The sequence below is a fragment of the Diabrotica virgifera genome, chromosome 5 (genome assembly GCF_917563875.1).
Source record: "Diabrotica virgifera virgifera chromosome 5, PGI_DIABVI_V3a".
NCBI classification, from domain to species: Eukaryota; Metazoa; Arthropoda; class Insecta; order Coleoptera; family Chrysomelidae; genus Diabrotica; species Diabrotica virgifera.
In genome coordinates, this window is record NC_065447.1 from 205439788 (window position 1) to 205459423 (window position 19636).

At 32.1% G+C, this 19636-nt stretch overlaps 1 protein-coding gene across 2 annotated transcripts in view; it reads left to right on the forward strand.

The window, feature by feature from the left end:
- LOC126885273 (uncharacterized) overlaps window positions 1–14014 on the forward strand; it is a 76771-nt gene extending 62757 nt beyond the window's left edge. For both annotated transcript variants that reach the window (XM_050651759.1, XM_050651760.1), the window contains exons 3-4: window positions 6819–7160; window positions 10230–14014. In XM_050651759.1, the coding sequence (XP_050507716.1) occupies window positions 6819–7160; window positions 10230–10396 (509 nt within the window). In that variant the 3' untranslated portion in view covers window positions 10397–14014. The remainder of the gene's footprint in view (window positions 1–6818; window positions 7161–10229) is intronic.
- The last annotated feature ends 5622 nt before the right edge of the window (window positions 14015–19636 follow it).

The window sequence follows — 19636 nt, forward strand, 5'->3', positions numbered from 1 at the left end:
AACGGGATACTTATAAGTTGGATAAAATGGGATACAGTTTCTTATGTCCCGTTTTATCTACCTATTTATTTGTTGGCCTATTAATTTTTTAAATAGAGATATGAAGCTTACAGCGAAATAGAGATATGAATAGCGATATGATATTTTATCATACCGCAGAGAACAACATATTTTTACGTGACTTTTGTTCTGATATACGTACCTAGTCCTAAATAAAAGGTCTTATTTCCCATTTTGCCATAAAACATAAAAAACGCCTATTTTTAAGTTTCTGACTACTGAAGATATTCTTTCAAGAGTAAATTTTACTATACAGTTAATGTCTACTTAATTTAGACATAAATCAAATTTTAGATAATTTTATACAAAATATTAAATAAACTGCTCGTCAACAGTTAGGGATATAGAAAATTCTGCTGAATTTTTAGAGTAGATTTTTTCGAGAACAGATTAACGGATTCCGCTAAATTTTTTTTGTTATTTTAGACTTTTCTTTAGTATTCACACAGTTATGCAAAGGTTTACTCAAACTTTTTTTTTGTACTTATACCGGGTGGAAGGAAAGAAATGTTTTTCTTATGTTAAGTTTGAGACGCCCTGTAGGGAGAAAGAGGTACAAATGGGAGTATATATCGAATACGTATTGTAGTCTTATGTTTTGTGAACATTTTTATTTTTGAATGTCCCTGATATCTTTTAAAATAAAAAAAATAGATAGTTTTGTAATTTAACATGTGTTTTAACCGAAACAAAAGTTTGAGACACCTTGTAGGGAGAAAAAGGTACAAAGGTGAGTATACCTCGATATTTTGTTGTAGTCTTATATTTTGTGAATATTTGATTTTTTCAATTTCTCTGATATCTTTAATAACAAAGAAACTAAACGATATTACTCTTTAACATCTGTTTTAACTGACGACATGCGTCACATCACACATGTGAAACATAGAAAAACATATTAAAGAGTAATACCGTCTAGTTTCTTTGTTATTAAAGATATCAGAGAAATTAAAAAAATAAAATATTCAAAAAATATGAGATTACAATATAGTATCGGGGTATACTCACCTTTGTGCCTTTTTCTCCATACAAGGTGTCTCAAACTTTTGTTTCGGTTAAAACACATGTTAAATTACAAAACCGTCTATTTTTTTGTTTCTAAAGATATCAGAGACATTTAAACAACAGCATATTCACAAAACATAAGACTACAATATTATTCTGATATATACTCACATTTGAACCTCGTTCTCCCTACAGGGTGTCTCAAACTGAACACAAGACAAACATATTTTTTACTTCCACCCGGTATAAGTACAAAAAATAAGTTTGAGTAAACTTTTGCACAACTGTGTAAATACTAAAGAAAATGCTAAAATAAAAAAAAATAGCAGAATCCGTCTGTTCGCGAAAAAATCAACTATGAAAATCAGCAGAATTTTCTATATCCCTAACTTTTGACGAGCAGTTTATTATAAACCTATCCCGTTTTATCCAACCCTGGTTGGATAAGACGGGATGTGTAGGACTTTAATAAATATTTTTTTTGCTAATTTCCAGTTATTAAAAATAGCTAAAGATATTTGTTTTGTGTGCTGCAATAAATGTTATACCTATAAAAAATAATATTATGATAATTTCTTTAAGATATTTTCCGTGGTAAAAGTAAACAAGAATGGTATCCCGTTTTGTCCAACTCTCCCCTACGTTTCACTTTATTTTTTGATTCAACTTGTTTGAAAATGAATAGTGACGCAAGGGAAAGTTAGAGTGGAAGAACTATATGAGATATTCGATGGTTTGTTCTTCGATTCCCTTAATTTCGCTATTGTTGATATCTTCATGTTATTGACTTCTTTTTTTAGTATTGGGGACCAAAGCCTGCTGTATTCTGCTGATGGATTTGCTACACATTCTTCTTGTATGATGATGGTTGCTTCTTAAACTTTTCTTTTTTTTTTCATGTCTGTTTCTTTAATTATTGTTGATGCATCTTTCCATTGTACACTGTACTCCTTGTTCCAGGCATTTTTGCATATCTTGGATTTCTCGAAATCTCTGTTCTTGATGTATGTTTCATGTTAGTTTACCCTGACACATAGTGGTATTGCAGTTTCACCACGTAGAAATTGTTACATTCACAGGGTATTTTGTAGGTGCAGTTTTAGATCAAGGTGCAGAGTTTCTGACTCTCAAATTTGTTTAAATCGCTTAAATTTTTGGTAATACACGAAAAAAACGAAAATTTACCGTTTTTTGATTTTCATTTGTTTATAACTATGTATGTCATCAAAATCATCTGCAGGAAATATATAGGTTATTATTATAGATGTCCATACTACTCAAAAAATTTGGTTTCGGCCTGAAGGGGGTTGTGTCACCAACAGGTTATTTTTTTCCTTATTTCTCTGAACTAAATATAATAATAATAAATGAACTGTCTCGTCAAAGAATAATAATAATAATAGCGTTTATTGCCCAACAGTTACCCATTTACAGAGCAATTTTACAAAAAAATAATAAACAATTTTCATGCAAACCAATAAATAAATAAAAAAGAAAATAAATATACGTTATAAAGACAAAAAAAAAACAAAATGAAATACCTTAGGTAAGAGCTCGACACTTACTTTTTAATTCATAAGCACTACAACAGAAGATATCACAACGATTAGATAGTTTGTTTGCGTTTCTGTACATTAAGTTGATTGGTGCTTTCAACATTATATTCGTGTAGGATCTTTCACACACAAATGTATTATTAGATCGAGCTGATACCCGAGGAACAAAATATCGATTTGTGCTAGTAAATTAGGACAGTCAACTCCACCATTTAATAGTTTATGCCTACGTATTTCTAATTAAATAAAATTAAAACTATTTAACAAAGCGACATAATCACAACCCCTTTGGGGATATGTTCCTGTAACTTTGAAGGTTAAAAATTTTAGATATTTTTTGAACCCTTTCAACGACATTGGAATATTTAAAATAAATAGGATTCCATATTAAAGCACCGTATTCCAATTTGGATCTAACTAAGCTCATGTACATAGCATTTAGTGCTGATAGATTATAGAAACTTTTGCAGTTGCAAATAATGAAACCATATGAGCGATATGCCGAGGAAATAATAGAATTAATGTGATAGTTAAATGATAGTTGACAGTCCATGTAAATACCCAGATCTTTGATACAATTAGTTATTTCTAGTACAACATTATCAATTTCATATGGAAACATCAAAGTATTATATTTACGACTAAAAGTAAGAATCTTACATTTAGATTTGTTTAGGTGAAGTTGGTTTTGTAGACACCAATTATGTAATAAATTAATTTGTGTTTGCATTTTCACAATTTTCACACAACACAATTTGCAACACAATTTTCTAAGGTATTATTTGTTACATATAATTTCAAGTCATCTGCAAACATCAGCTTATTACAATCTAAGGACTCACTCAAATCATTAATAAATAATAAAAATAGCAATGGGCCTAAATTCGATCCTTGCGGGACTCCATTAGTTGCAGTATATATTTCTGAACTATAGCCATTATAATAAACATACTGTCTGCGTTGCGACAGGTAATACTTGAGAAGCTGGGAATAAGTACATATTGTTAATTCCCATCGAAGAAAGTTTTTGTAATAATATTCGATGGTGTATCTTGTCGAATACTTTTGAGAAGTTAGTGTAAACTGCATCAATTTGCCCCCTTGCGTCAAGTGATTTACATAAATACTGCAAGATTACTAGTAGTGGATCTTGCTCTCATGAATCCATGCTGATCTGTAGATATAAGATTCCTAGCAGATACATACATATATACGATAGTACAAAATGGTTTCCAAGATTTTAGCAGCATTATTCAAAATAGAGATTGGTCTATAATTATTCACGATATTACGGCTATCTGATTTGTGAATAGGACAAACCTTAGCTATTTTCCAAGCATCCGGAAATGTTGACGTTTTTAAAATTAAGTTGAAAATTGTTTATAGTGGTTTTATTAAAACCCGCAGACAACCTTTAAAAAGAAATGATGGGATTGTATCTGGACCTGACGTAAATTTGTTCTTTAACCTTTTTCCAGCTTTCAAAATCTCCTTTTCCTTGATTGGTTCACAACTAATATCCAACCAGGTACCCGGGTCAAAATTTAAATTAGACTCATCATTAATATTTGGTAAAGAATAAACACTTTAAAAAATGTACTAAAGGCATTGACTATGGCTTGGGAGTTATCAAATGATTCATTATTATAAAACATATTTCCTGGAATTCTAGAAGTATTGTTGTTATGATTAACAAAAACCAAAAATAACCAGGAATTATACAGATTTACACAACAGTAAATTATTACCAATTTATAAATATCCGTATAAAACTTTGATAAAAAAACCCAGAATCATAATTCCTAAATATATAGAATCAAATCATTTAAATAATATTTTATAGGTCTGGATCCCGCGTATGAAAAAAAGTTGATTAATAACAAGCTGAAAATTTGTTAATAGCTTAAGGGTGTCTAGTCAGATAAACTGGACCGCGTTATGTAATAACGGATTAACCGCCAAAAGTCCAAAATCGAGATAATAGTGCCATCTTGGAGCTAGGGTGCAAATCTATGTATAAAATATGTTTTTTGTAAAAAAAATTAAAAAAAAACTGTTTTTAAATGCCTGTATTAAGCGACATTTTTTATTTTATTAAAAAAAATCTCACTCTAGGATTTGTAATATCGAACTAAACGCCAATAATGGTACATAATCCACTGTCATAAACAAAAATCCGCATCTTTGTAAGTGTAATAACGAATTAAGCGCCACAAATAGTCGGTTAATTCTTTATTACAAAACACAACATATTTACTAACGTTTAAGATATCGAATTAAAAGACATCCTTTGTCAGGTAACATCAGATTAAGCGCCAAATATGTCTCTTAATCCGGTATTCGGATCTTAACTCATGCATATCTTAAAAAAACATTAACGAATTAAGCGACATTTGATCGAATAACTTTTAAAATATAAATTATTGTTAAAAAATTTTAAACCCATGTTAAAGTCTATTTACATTTGCATTAATATATTAAATATGAAACATGTCAGTACTATATTTTAGAAATAGTATCAAAAACAAATTTAAAATCTTTAAACCGATTTATCTCAAAACAACATTTTGGCGCTTAATCCGCTATTACATAACGCGGTCTAACTTTGATATATGGGAACACTGGAACAGGGGCAGTTTTAATTGTGGAACAGGTTAAAAATTTGGAACGGTCACACCACGAAAACGGTCACACCATTTATTTTGTCCGACAGAACAGACTTAAACTCTCCGAACAGAGATTAAACTCTCATGCAAAAATCAGACTGCTATCTATCACCTGTCATAATTCCTGTCATTTGACATATTCCACATGTTCCACTCATTAAAACGCCCATTTGGTGATAAATAGCAGTCTGATTTTTGCATGAGAGTTTAATCTCTGTTCGAAGAGTTTAAGTCTGTTCTGTCGGACAAAATAAAAGTGCCGTTTTCGTGGTGTGACCGTTCCAAATTTTTAACCTGTTCCACAATTAAAACTGCCCCTGTTCCAGTGTTCCCATATATCAAAGTTTATCCGACTAGACACCCTTAAGCTATTAACAAATTTTCAGCTTGCTATTAATCAACTTTTTTTTCATACGCGGGATCCAGACCTATTAGTAAAATCTATACTGAGCGACTTTGTGGATTACACAGTAATTTATACAGACAGTTCTAAAAATCAAACAGGAGTAGGATATGCTATGTATGTGCAAAATACCCATCAACATAATAATTACAAATTATCTAGTATTAGTAGTATTTTTACAGCTGAGATTATAGCCATCGAAAAAGCTCTAGAATGGATCAAAGAGAATAATATTAAAAAAGCTGTGATAATAACAGACTCCAGATCTGCAATATATGCAATTGAAAATACTGATTTTAGTTCATACAAATCAAAAATTTTATGTAATATAAAAAATAATTTGTCTAAAGTGGAAGTAGTATTTATATGGGCAAAAGGGCATGCCGGTATACTGGGTAATGAGAAAGTGGATGAGTTGGCCAAAGATGCAATAAAAAAAGGTGAGATACTAACTCACATCTTATCGACAGATGCAATAAATGACGTCAAAGTTAGAATAAATAAAATATGGAAAAAATAATGGAAAAATATTACAAGCATGTCAAAAAATTTATATTTTTCTTTACATCAAGAACTTCCTCCGCCACCTGAATACATATTTAAATATAACCTGCCAAATCAAGATATTTCTACTATCGTCAGATTAAAAACTCGACACGGGAAATATGAGGCACATCTGCACAAATTAGGAATAATTAATTCATCAGTCTGTTTTTGTGATAATGTTTCGATTAGAGATTTAAACCATATTTTCTTGTAATGCAAAATTAACGAGAGATATATAAATCAATTATATTACAATTTACGACAAACACAAGTTAATTTTCCAATTAGTATAGAATATCTACTAAGTTGTCATAAAATGGAAATATTTAAATTACTCATAAACTACTTGAAAGAAACAAATATAATCATTTAAGTGAAACACGTATAAATATAACAAAACTAATAAATTGAGGTAAAAATAAAATAAAAATCTGTGGCTAACGGACTCATATCCAAGCCATTTTTTCACACACACACACACACACACACACACACAAAAACCAAAAATATTTTGGATCAAATATACACGTTTTCCTGTTAAAACAGAAATATTGTTGAGATTAATCAGTATATTTTTTTTAGAATCTGAAAGTGGTTTTTTTAATTATATTCTTAAAAACCAATGGATTACCCTTGAAGCCGGATATGAATCTCCAAATCACATGAGAAAATTGAAACTTCCTGCCCGTAGCGTCTTTCTGATCGAGCTTAATTCTATGGACAAAACAGTCTGCCGTGAAGCGGAATCTTATGAAAATTGCGTGGAGCTTCTTCGCAAGAACCAGATGAAATATGGGCACGAACCGGACATCTTGTATAATTTTATCGTGGACCAAGACGGATCGATCTACGAAGGACGAAGCTGGGAGCGGTGTTCTTGTAAAGGAAGTTTTACGGACGAAGATATAACAATTGCCTTTTTAAGTAAGTACCTATTGATATACCCCAGGCTGTGGGTGAAAAAACGTGATATAATTCTGGAATTTTTGAAACCTATCAGGTGTTGTAAAGAACGATGCCAGGAATAACTTCTACTAAAATGTGACCAAAAATATTGTGAGCTTTTTTTTTATTGCGATTTTCATTTGTTAAATTTGCAATTTTTAACGATTTTTAATTTTGCAGCTTAGGATATTGATTTTAGAGAAAAACTTTTTAATAGAAAGTTGTAGTAAATTAAAAAACCTACAATTTGAGCTATGGTAAGTTTAATTTCGTTAATTGGTTATTGCAAAACAGCCTGCGAAAGGTCCAAAATGGCCGTTTTTTTACAATTGCATTATTTATTGTACAAATATTTTTTTTTATTTTTTAAATCTTTAAAATGAATAACTAATTCAAATTTAGGCATTTTAATATTAGAATTATTAGTAATATTGGGATTATTACTCAAAACAACAGGTTTATTTATTAATAATGAAGCTAAATATTCAATATTGGAGTAGAGATCATAAAATGCATCTAAATGCGTATGGTAAGCAACGCCAGCATCTGGCTCCATCTCTTGTTTTAATATAACGATATCTTGAACAATTTCCTCATATTATTATTCTGATAGAGTTTTTTCGAAAATACTATATCTAACTGCAAAGTTACGCATTTTTGAGGCATTTTCTGGATCTTTTTCTAAGGCCGACCCGGCATCGTAACATAATTGAGCCCTACGAAAGGTAGTTTCCCGTTTAGAGCATAATCGCTCCAATTTTAGTTCGTTTTGACTTTTAGGCATGTTTAATAATAAATATTGAAATTCTTTCAAAAAATTATCAATGATGAAGAAATAAAATGGAACAAAAACCAAAATATGTCAAGAATAGTAGTTAGGTGTATATGTTTTTTCAACAATTACTAAAATTTTATTAAACTAAATCCAAACAAATTATTTTTAGGTTTGCAAAATATCCAAATCAAATATATTTACTTAATCAAAATCGATTTCACTAAGCGATGGGTTCAGAAGTAAAAACACGAATTCAATGTTCTAACTATAGTCGACCGAAGAACAAGGTTTTTCTATACACGACAAAAAAGGATACCTACACGACGATTTAATTAGATTTTAACACGACAAAATATAATATACCGATTGCAATTATAATTTTAAATAAATTAATCCAATGCGAAAAATACGATAGATCTTGAACCGGCAAAACAACAACGAAATTGATTCAAGAGGATCGCGGCTAGAAGGCCAAAACTTATGGGGTGGCGATTACGCGAATGCTGGTTTATTAGGCAATCAAATTTAAAATGGACTGTAGGGAAATAATAACAAAAAAATCTTACCTTATTTTAACTGGTAGGGCGAGAAGTCTTCAGTTATTAGTAAGGTGAAGGAAGGAGGGAGAAAGGGTTAATTTATTTTTTACTATAACTGAAACCGGCGTTTTTTGGCGACACTGGATAACTATGCGAAACGACTTAACGATTGAATTTGTTCTTACTTACTGTTCTCGGCTTGCGCCTCGACTTAGCAATCTTCACAGTCGTCCAGGAATGTTAAGCTTTTCCTACCCGGTAAACAATGTACTATTGAACTAAATAAATTACATTAATTCTTCTTTTTATGTCAATAAATTTAATTCTAAATATTTTTTTTGGACACCATGTATAAATAATTATATAAATGTTTATACTACTGTATAGAGAAATAAATTGCCTTTCAAATGAGCTATCACACGACCCCTATTCCTATTTAAAAAAATCATCGATGACGTCATCACGCCCAGATGCCATAATACCTAGATATAAATATTATATAATATTTAGTGAAACTAAACTATAACTAAAATTTATATATTTTGTACTTACCTACTATTTAAGTCATATTGAGTTACCAAAATGAATTTAATATTTTCAAGCACCACAAAGAAAATAAACAGATTATGTATGTTCCTAGTCCTAGTTCTTAGTATACTTTGTCGTTCGTCTTCCTCCTAACACAGCATCAAGCATAGATTGGATACAAATACAAATGCCTGTGCCTTAGACAAGGAAAGAGAGCTGTGCACTGTGCCGTGTGCCTGTTTAGTGTTTGTGTTTGCGTTTTCATTTTCATAAATCCTTTGTTAATTCCTATGCATGTAGACTGAGAAGGGTCATTTCCGTTATTCCGTTTGCATTATTCCGATCTTTTACGATCTGGTAATGGTGTATTCTTTTATAAACAGCAATTTAATGTATGTAATAAATTCTAACGATATAAAAATACTCATGGTAAAATTAATTTCAATTATGAAAATAAAACTTTTTTTCTTTAATACAAATTAATTTTTAAACTTTTTTACCATACCTACAATTAAAACAATTTTAAGAAATTAATTCGTCCGGGATACCTACATACATAAATTTTATTGATTATTCTAAAAATAATAAGTTGATAATCTATGAGGCTAACATTATTCTTCCTATACATACATCTTCTTTTTAAAATAATTTAAAAGTACATACGTACAATTATGTGTTAAGCACATACTTTTAAAGTATATTCGATGAAGGTATATTCAAAGAATATACTTTTACGAATATTCTGAGGTACTACGTACACGAATGTGCTCAGTATATTTGGCACAAGAATATTCTTTAAAGCATATGCAAAGAACATGAAATTTAGAATGTTTTTATGGTACATGCTATGCTTGTACTACGCATGTACTACGCATTTACTAAAAAGAATATACTCTGTCGAATGTTGGCAGTATATGCTTTGAACATGATGCGAACATCATTGTTATGTGGAGTAATATTAGGAATCCATAGCTATGAGATGCTTCGAAATGCTGTTAAAAATAGAATTATTTAATCCTGAATATCTAATATCTCGCCTGACAAGACAATGTACGGTGGACGCCTACGCAGAAAATCACGGCACCTTAAAAAGAAGAAGATTGGTTATTATTTAAATCTTGAATATTTCTCTTTAGCTAAACTGATTATTTATTATTTTTAAAAGATTTGATTAATTATATTATTTTTATATTTTCTCTTTTTTAGTTGACCATAATTTCATCATAGAGGCCGTTCCAAGATACGTGTTCAACTTTCTGAATCAAGCCACAGTTGACCAGAAACTGGATCCTTGTTATAAAACTTTTGTATACAACGGAACTATCCTCTATGTAGTTTCAGATTACATTAAATCTCACCGAAACATTTGTTAGACAAATTATTCCCAAACTATAAACATGATTAGTCAATGTAAACCAAAAATAATTAGTGTTATTTGTTTTGTTGCTATATAATATTTACATTGTTTATTTTATAAGGACTGCTTTTGCTTTGTTTCGTTGATATTTTATAGTAATTAAGTGTAGGTACTTATTTATTCTGTTATTTAAAAACACAGAAGGCATAGCTAGTTTCGTTCGACAACTTAATTGCGAATAATGGTCACCTAAAGGCACGTATCCACTATGTTGGCGCTCCGCGCTTCTGTAACTTAGTGGTCCACATAGTGGACACGTTGGAGGTCCCGGATCGTGCAAAAGTGCGCGCTCCGCCTCGGCGCTCCAATCGGTGGCAGTTTATATGTAGAGAAGCCAACGAATTGTCAATACGGATGGAATAGGCATGAAGAAAATTAATGCGGCCAACATACAAGAGAGAGGTCCTAGAGAGAGACAGAGAATAGGCAGGAAAATTTGACAGGCCGTGTAATTTGAGTTGCGTATATCAACTTAAATCGTGGAAATGGACCTCATATTTATAATTCTTATACAATTCTAAATATAAAAGTAACATAAAAACATAATCAAGGACTTCTTCACTTTATATAAAACAGTCACTAATTTAGTACCTATTTAAATAGTTTTAAAATGATTTAACTCCCAAATACTTTAGGAATTATTTGTTTTGATAAATACAAATACTTTGAATACAATACTGAAAAGTATTTAAACACCAAGTATGGTACTCTGTACTCTATTTACCCTGTAAATACAAAAAAGTATTTAAATTTTGAAATAAGTACTGCTAATCAGCCTTCAAGTTAAAATATGAGGTCCATTCAACGAACTGTTACTGATTCAATCGGGTCCATTTATATAGGCAACTCAAATTACACGGCCTGTGAAATTTTCCTGCCCATTCTCTGTCTCTCTCTCTAGGACCTTTCTCTTGTATGTTGGCGGCAATCTCGCTTCACTATTTGAATGGAACGGGGCCATTCCATCCGTATTGACAGTTCGTTGAGAGGAGCACATTTCTGATAGATTGCAGCAGTTGCAGGGAGCGCAGAGAGCCAACCTAGTGGATACGTGCCTTAAGTATAAAACTATAACGTCAGATGTTGTGTTTACAAATATTTCTGACCCAACTGGTAAAAGTTTGCCCGAAACATATTTTCTTAGATACAAAACAATTTTTCTAGTCGGAATTTGAATCAATAAATTTAATAAATTGGTTCATATTCGTTCTTAACTTTATGTTGCTACTGCTAAAATTTTTATTAGTAAGAATATTTTTTTTGTACATTTTTATTTTAATTTATTTTCTGGCCTTCAACTTTCTAGCTAATATTCTTTATTATACGTTGTTTTCCCATTTTCGTACCCCAAACTTTTGAACATTGATTGAGTTTTGTGTCTAAAAGATTGAAACGCGTTGGGTATTAAGGGTATTAAGTTTGCAAAAAATTTACTGTGCTTAAAATATTTATCTCTTAAGGCACGTATCCACTTTGTTAGCTAACCTCTTGCGCTCCGCGCTTCCTGCACTGCTCCATTGGATACATCATGCACTCTTCTACAGATAAACCACCACCAATTGGAGCTCTGAGTGATGAAGCAGTTGGGGGAGCGCGGAGTGCAAGAGGAGCGCGAACATAGTGGATACATGGCTTTATATTTAAAAATCCATTCGCTGAATTTTTTTATAGATAATCAAAGACTTCCTATACATTTTGTTTTAATCTTCGTTTACTTACAGTAAGCAGAACAGTTTGTTCAACACGTTAAGTGTCATATGGTCTCTATATAACATGGTCTCCCGCACTTTTATGGGATCATAGAGCCTCATAAAGCCACTATTTATGGCAAAAAAGTCAATTACCCAATTTAAAAAGTTTAGAGACAAAACCGTGTAAACGATGAAAAATAGGGTCAATAATTTTTCGTTTTATTTTAACCCTTAACGACTAACTTAAATGTTTCAGGACGTAGACTCTGACGTACAGTATGTCATACCATTGCCTGTTCTCCTTTATTTTCAATATGAATTTATTTTATTTCACTGTTTTTATTTTTTACTTAAACTACGGAATGATTTTTCACACTGCTGTAAAATAAAATAGTGCTCCAAATAAAATAAACTTTATTTTTCCGAGAAAAATACGAAGGCATGCATAATATTAAAAATATTGGTTGTTACAAAATCCTTTATAAACTGAATTTCAAAAAAACTCAAGTATTGGTAACAAAAAATAGTAAAATAGTGTTGATAGCAGTTCTACAGAACAACTGGAAAAATTTGCTGCCATGCGAATAGCGAAATAATACTCTGGACTGGATATTACCATAAGGTTTGTTCCAACTCGATACAAAACCGTTCTTGAACGGTTACGAGTATGCGCAATGACGAAAAATGTGTTACTGCGCATAATTATTCGTTATTGCGCATGCGCGTAACAATTCAAGAACGGTTTTGTATCGAGTTGGAACAAACCTATTGTAACGTAAACACTGACATGCGCATGCGGTAGGTGATACTACAAGAAAACGTTACGTCAATGTAGCACAAACTCTAAACCATACTAAAACTGCAGCGGTTGAGCGCAGGTACAATTGCACACCACTTGAAGGTACATACACAGATGGTGTTCTAGGAATCCTTTATAAAACAACGATAAAACACATTTTACAACAAAATATATTTTCGGTGCGGTATGGCATACCGCATGTTAGCGGTTAAGGGTTAAAGATACTTGCACTAGTCGTTTTAAGATTAAAGCTTAAATGTGAATTAGTGTTACCGATCTGCTGAAATGGTTTTTCTCCCTCTTCTTAACTGGATATTAAGTAAAAATGGTGATGAAAACTACTCTTTAGTCATTTGTTTTAAGAGCCACCATTATTTATAAAACTCCGTTTTAGTAATTTTTTTTCATATCCAATTTTAGTTTTAAATGATTGACAAAATTAAATGGGATAGCTGAAATTCTATCGTGAGATTCTATTGTACAAGCACATTATACTTAATTCTACTTTACAGTTTTTTCTCTCCTCTTCTTCTTGTATTTCGTTAATTATCTACTTTAGTTTCTTATTTTCTGACAAGTTAAACTAGTGTTTTTTTTTCACTTGTAGGCAGAGTTCCATATTCCTTGTCGTGGGCAACGTATTTTTAGGCACGGTATTATTTGGCCATTATTTGAGAAAGTTTGTCTTAAATCTTATATTTTTTATTTTAACCCCTCTCTTGATACCCCGAGCCTGTTTTTATGACTAAAAATAGTTGTACTTTTTATTAAAAAATTTAATGGGTTCTTTCTATTGTAGAGTTAAGTGCCATAAATTAAATTAAAGTAATGGTACAAATTATTGACAGAGTATCAAATATGGCTGAATGACGTCGTTGATCGATTCATTTCCCTGTGATCTGTTAGGTTATAATATAGTAATAAAAATAGTTATTTTAGAGACTTAGTTTAAGTGCATTTACAAAATCAACAAATCAACCAACTTTATTTATGTATTAATAAACTTTTTTATGTATTAATAGTAATAGAAATTTTAAAAAATATTCAAAAATAGGTGACATTCTAAAAAGAAAAAGAAACGTTACGTTTGTGTTTTATTTAACTAAACCTACAGTTACATTATGTTCATGTATCCCGCGTATCAAATAAAAGATTATTATTAATAGTGTTACAAATCTGACTTTACGCGGTTGACTTTACTATTTCATTACAGTACAACCTGTCATATCCGGACCTGTCATATCCTGACCTCCCCATATCCGGACGGTTCTTCGCCGTCCGGATCTACCAAAATCTACCGAGAAAGGCAGCTATTGGACAAAGCACCCTCTCGTCCCGATCCAAAAGAACTAAAAGATGGCGAAATAATATATTATAGAATCTATAAAACGTGTCTATCGACGAAAGTTATTGACGGCGTTGATTACTGGAATGTATGAAGGAGAAAACGTTTCAGAGACTATAAATGAAGTGGTCTTGATATCCGGATTTTTTCATATCCGGATCGGTCTGTCGCCACATTGATCCGGATATGGCAGGTTTTACTGTATTTATGTTTTTAGGCACTAAGTTTAATTTTAGTTGACTTTATTTACTTTTAATAGCTTACTTCTAAACAAATGAAAGACACTGAATTTATATCTTTTATTTTACAAACTATGATATCTAATTTATTTATTACACCAAATCCAATAATTTATCTACATAATTACAATTACAAAAATATATCGCGCTCGATACATATCACAGTACACCGACGGCGACGTATTCAAATTCACAACTGACTTACTAATTCCAAAAACCCCTATTTATACGTTATTACAATGTTCCAGAATAAGAAAGATTATTACGGAAGAATTTATCTTATTTTAGAATAACAATCGAAGGGCTATTTACATTAATATCAAATAATCATTTCCTAGAAAGAAATATCGAGGTTAATATACCTGTTAAAAAGGTCCCCCTTTTAAATGCATTCATAAATCAAATTCGGTAAACAAGACCCTTTTTGTTAAATTATAATAAATAGGTAAGGAGCTAAAAACAGTCGGGTGACAAAATCACGTCACAATAGCAAACTGAAAATTTGTTGATAGCGTAACGGTGTCGAGTCGAAAAACCTTTGATGTATGGGAACACTAGAACAGGGAATCTTTAATTATTGTAGAACGTGATAAACGTGTTATCCTGATAAGTTAACCATACGTTATGGTTGTGAAAACTAGCAGACTGTTTTCAAGTTTATTCAATAGCAAACTTTATAATAATATATGAAAAATTTTTGTCCGACAAAAATATTGGGCATTTTAACCAGTCCGACACTTAGATGTCAAATGACAGGAATTATGTTGGTGATAAATAGCAGTCTAATTTATGTATGAGAGTTTAATAAGTGGGTAGAAAATCAATTGGAAGTTCTGTCCGACAAAATTCATGGGAAGTTTTCGTAGTCCGACGTTAGAAACCTGTAAGATATAGGCAGTTTCGAACGTCGGACTACGAAAATTTCCCATGAATTTTGTCGGACAGAACATTTAATTGATTTTTTAGCTTTTCAGACCTGAAAGATTCACCCTTGATTTTTTACCTGAAAGATTCACCCTGTTCCAGTGTTCTCATACATCAAAGTTTGTCCGACTCGACACCATTAAGCTATGAACACATTTTCAGCTTCCTATTAATAATCTTTTATTAAGTACGCGGGATTCAGGATTATTATGTTATACTCGGTTCACTGATCCTAGTCTTAACTGTGTACTAAATTTAGTATTTATTTTTTGCCACGTTGCAGAGTCGTATTTTACATACAAAGCTGGCCAAAAATGAAAAAAATTTAAAGCAGCCGTATATACGTACTTCAGATTAGTTGGGCATCATCAGTACGACACAGCCAAGTTAGAAAAAGTAAACTTCAAAAATGATTAATAAAAAACGCAACCAAACGCACGAGGAAGTAACGCAACCAATTTGCAGTAATAATACAAAGAGCTTGAAGAACTATACCCAGACATCAACATTATAAAAGAATAAAGTCCAAAAGACTCCAAAGGGCAGGACAGCTCAGAAGACATTCTGACCAAAAAAACAGTAAGGCTGTTATGGGAGGAAGTCCCAACTGGAAGAAGACCACGCTGACACTTTCGACTCCGGTGGCGAGATGATATGGCAGGAGACCTGAAAGCTATGGGTGTGGAGAACTGGGTAGAGCTTGCTCAAGACAGAGAAGAGTGGAGGTATGTTTTCGAGTCGGCAAAAACCCACGAAGCAGTGGCGGCTCGTCAGGGTCGGCAGGGTCGGCAGTGCCGACCCACACATTTATGGATACATTATAAACTTACGTGCATAGAAATCGGGCCACTTAAAAATTTGGTCATTTTTGATGTCTCATATTTCCTAAACCTGTTGGCCGATTTAAGTGATTTTTTGAAGAATATGTTAAAGCCTGATTCTTTAACAATATCACTGTAATAATATTGTTGCGCTAAACAGTTAAATTTTCATTATATACCGGGTATACCAATCAAACTGTGTTTTTTTTCTCAATGTTCACATCACTCTGTGGAATATTTTAGCATTTATAAAATACTGAAATTAAAACTCAACTTTAGCCTCAGGTTTTGTTAATAATTTGTTTTTAGATTCAGTCGTTTATGTTGGATAATAAGAAAGTTAGGTACTTTAACAACTAGACATGTTCATCATCAATGCACAGTGTTTCTAAATAAGTGCGACAAATTTTAAAGGGTAATTCTGCATGAAAAATAATGGCAGTTGACTTTATAAAAGTACGTCCGCAAATGTTTCGTTTCCGACATATAAGATATTGAATTTTTTCTTACAAACTGACGATTTATTTATTGCTTTAAAACCAGTTGAGATATGCAAATGAAATTTGGTAGGTTTTAAGAGATAGTTATTGCGGATTTTTTGAGATAAAATTAAGAATTTTATATTCATTATTAGCGTGCATACGGGTAATATGATCGGTCATATTACACGTATGCGCGCTAATGGTAAATATTACATTCTTAATTTTATGTCAAAAAATGTGCAATAACTACGTCTTAAAACCCACCAAATTTCATTGGCATAACTCAACTGGTTTTAAAACAATAAAATATATCGTCAGTTTGTAAGAAAAAATTCAACATCCCGTATCTCGGAAACGAAACATTTGCGGACATACTTTTATAAAGCTAACTGTCATTAACGAAAAGCCCCAGATACAAAGTTTACTACTTTTTAAACAATTAGAATAATTGAAATAAAAATATAATAAACAATATTTTAAATCTAAGACTTTTCGTTAATAAACTGCTTTCTGGCTGCATCCCATATCTCCGGATTTTACAATATATAATCACGTAGAGACGACGAAAATAGGAGAAAGCAAATAGAGGACACTTAGGCCACGCATTTACCTTCTCTTCGTCTAGGAAAAGGACCGAAAGACAGTTTCTAAATACTCAAAAACTGAGTAAAATAAAAAAGATAAAAAAGGGTTCAAGGCAGGTTTTGTTTATATTCGATTCAGAGTTGGACTACCATCTCCATATAGCAACTATTTCAGCATCCTTATGCATCATCAGTGAAGTTTATGCAGTCACAACTCTGAAGGGAATATAAACATTCTGCCTCTTTTAAGGCAAACCATCGCGATGCAATGAACCCACCTTTTGAGACGCAATCTAGCGACATCTCTCGTATTACGAGGAAAACAACGAAAAGCCCCAGATACAAAGTTTACTACTTTTTAAACAATTAGAATAACCATCGCATCGCGATGGTTTGCCTTAAAAGCGGCAGAATGTTTATATTCCCTTCAGAGTTGTGACTGCATAAACTTCACTGAGGATGCATAAGGATGCTGAAATAGTTGCTATATGGAGATGGTAGTCCAACTCTGAATCGAATATAAACAAAACCTGCCTTGAACCCTTTTTTATCTTTTTCATTTTACTCAATTTTTGAGTATTTAGAAACTGTCTTTCGGTCCTTTTCCTAGACGAAGAGAAGGTAAATGCGTGGCCTAAGTGTCCTCTATTTGCTTTCTCCTATTTTCGTCGTCTCTACGTTATTATATACAAGGGCACCCCCAGGGAGGGGCCAGGTGGGGCCATCGCCCCCCCTGAGAATTTGGCAAAAGCGTGTAAAAAATATTTAGCTCTCTCTTACTTTATATTATAAAATAAATTCCATATTAATCATAATCGCTCACGAGATATGCCAGTTTAAATGTATTTTTTCTCAATCCCTTATCCCTTCTGACTGAGACGCATATGTTTGGATGGAACCGCATCGTTTTCGGTGCGCATGCCGCATGCACTGATGATGTCCGGTCTAGGCTTATCCAGTTGAGAAATGAAATAGGTGGGCTGAACGGCCGATCTGATACGTCTAGTAGTACGGTAGTGCTCACAATTTATATACTGTTATTCATAGAACTTATATTAACGTGTTAAAAGTGTTTTTTGTGCAACGTGTAAGTATTATATAATATACTTTATTTCTCACTTGACCTTAAATAAAATAGGCTTATTTTTATGAGGTAGTTATCTATTGTGTGTAAAGGTAAAAAATACTTTTTTATGAATTAAAATAACATCATTTGCGTCTATGAAGTACAATTACAATATTTATTTCAAAAATTGTGCTTGAAGTAATAACATTTTTTATAAGTACCCTTCCTACTTTAAGAAAATAAGTTATTCCTGTATCGCAGTTGAGATATTCAACTGTGCAAGGTAGGTATTTTAATCTACAAATTTTAATTAACTTAGATGAATTTTTTACTTCTCTAAAAGGTTTTAAAAATATTTTTCAATGCAACTAAATTATCCATTTGGTCTTATTCTGTCCATTTATCGGCCTACTCCCCGGTTAAATGCGTTAATTTATTTGACACCTAACACTTAGCTGATTGAATGCATCAATTTAATTAGCCTACTGTATTTGTAGAAAAATGGACATAAGGAAGTTCTTTAACAAGCCAAACAAGCGGCTGAAAATTGATGATGGATCTGACATACCGAACAGTACCGAAAACAGTAGTATAGTATGCAGTCAAAATGATTTAGCTGTAGCAGGGCCATCTAGCTTGGAGTCAGCTGTATCCGCCTCTCAAAGAGAAACTAACGTTGTAACGGCCACCGCATCGGATAATTTTGCGATTGTTGAAGACAGTTTAAATTTGGATGTTGGGAACTACCTTGATACTAATAAAATTTGTAGCTTGAACGATCGCTTGAAATTTACTTTGTTAACAAACCCATGGAAGCCAGATAAATGTTACAATTTCAAGTATGATATTGACGATGGCAAACGACCATTTATCCATGAATGGTTAAATACGTACCCCTGGTTAGCTTATTCAAAAGAAGTTAAAGGTGGGCTATGCAAGTTGTGTGTACTGTTTAGGCCCCGCGTAACCCATGGTAGTTATCAAAGCGGCTTTATAAATCGCCCATTCACCAATTTCAGAAAGTTTCATGAAAATGCGAAATCGCATATGAACTCTGAATGGCACAGACAAGCATCTGAAAACTCAAGTAACTTTATATCTGTCATGAAAAATGAAAAGAAAAATGTTGAATGTCTTGCAAATTATGGTTTGGCCAAGCAAATTGAATCGAACAGAGCGAAACTAAAATCCATTGTTTCTTCAATTTTGTTTAGTGCACTACATGACTTACCATTAAGAGGTCAT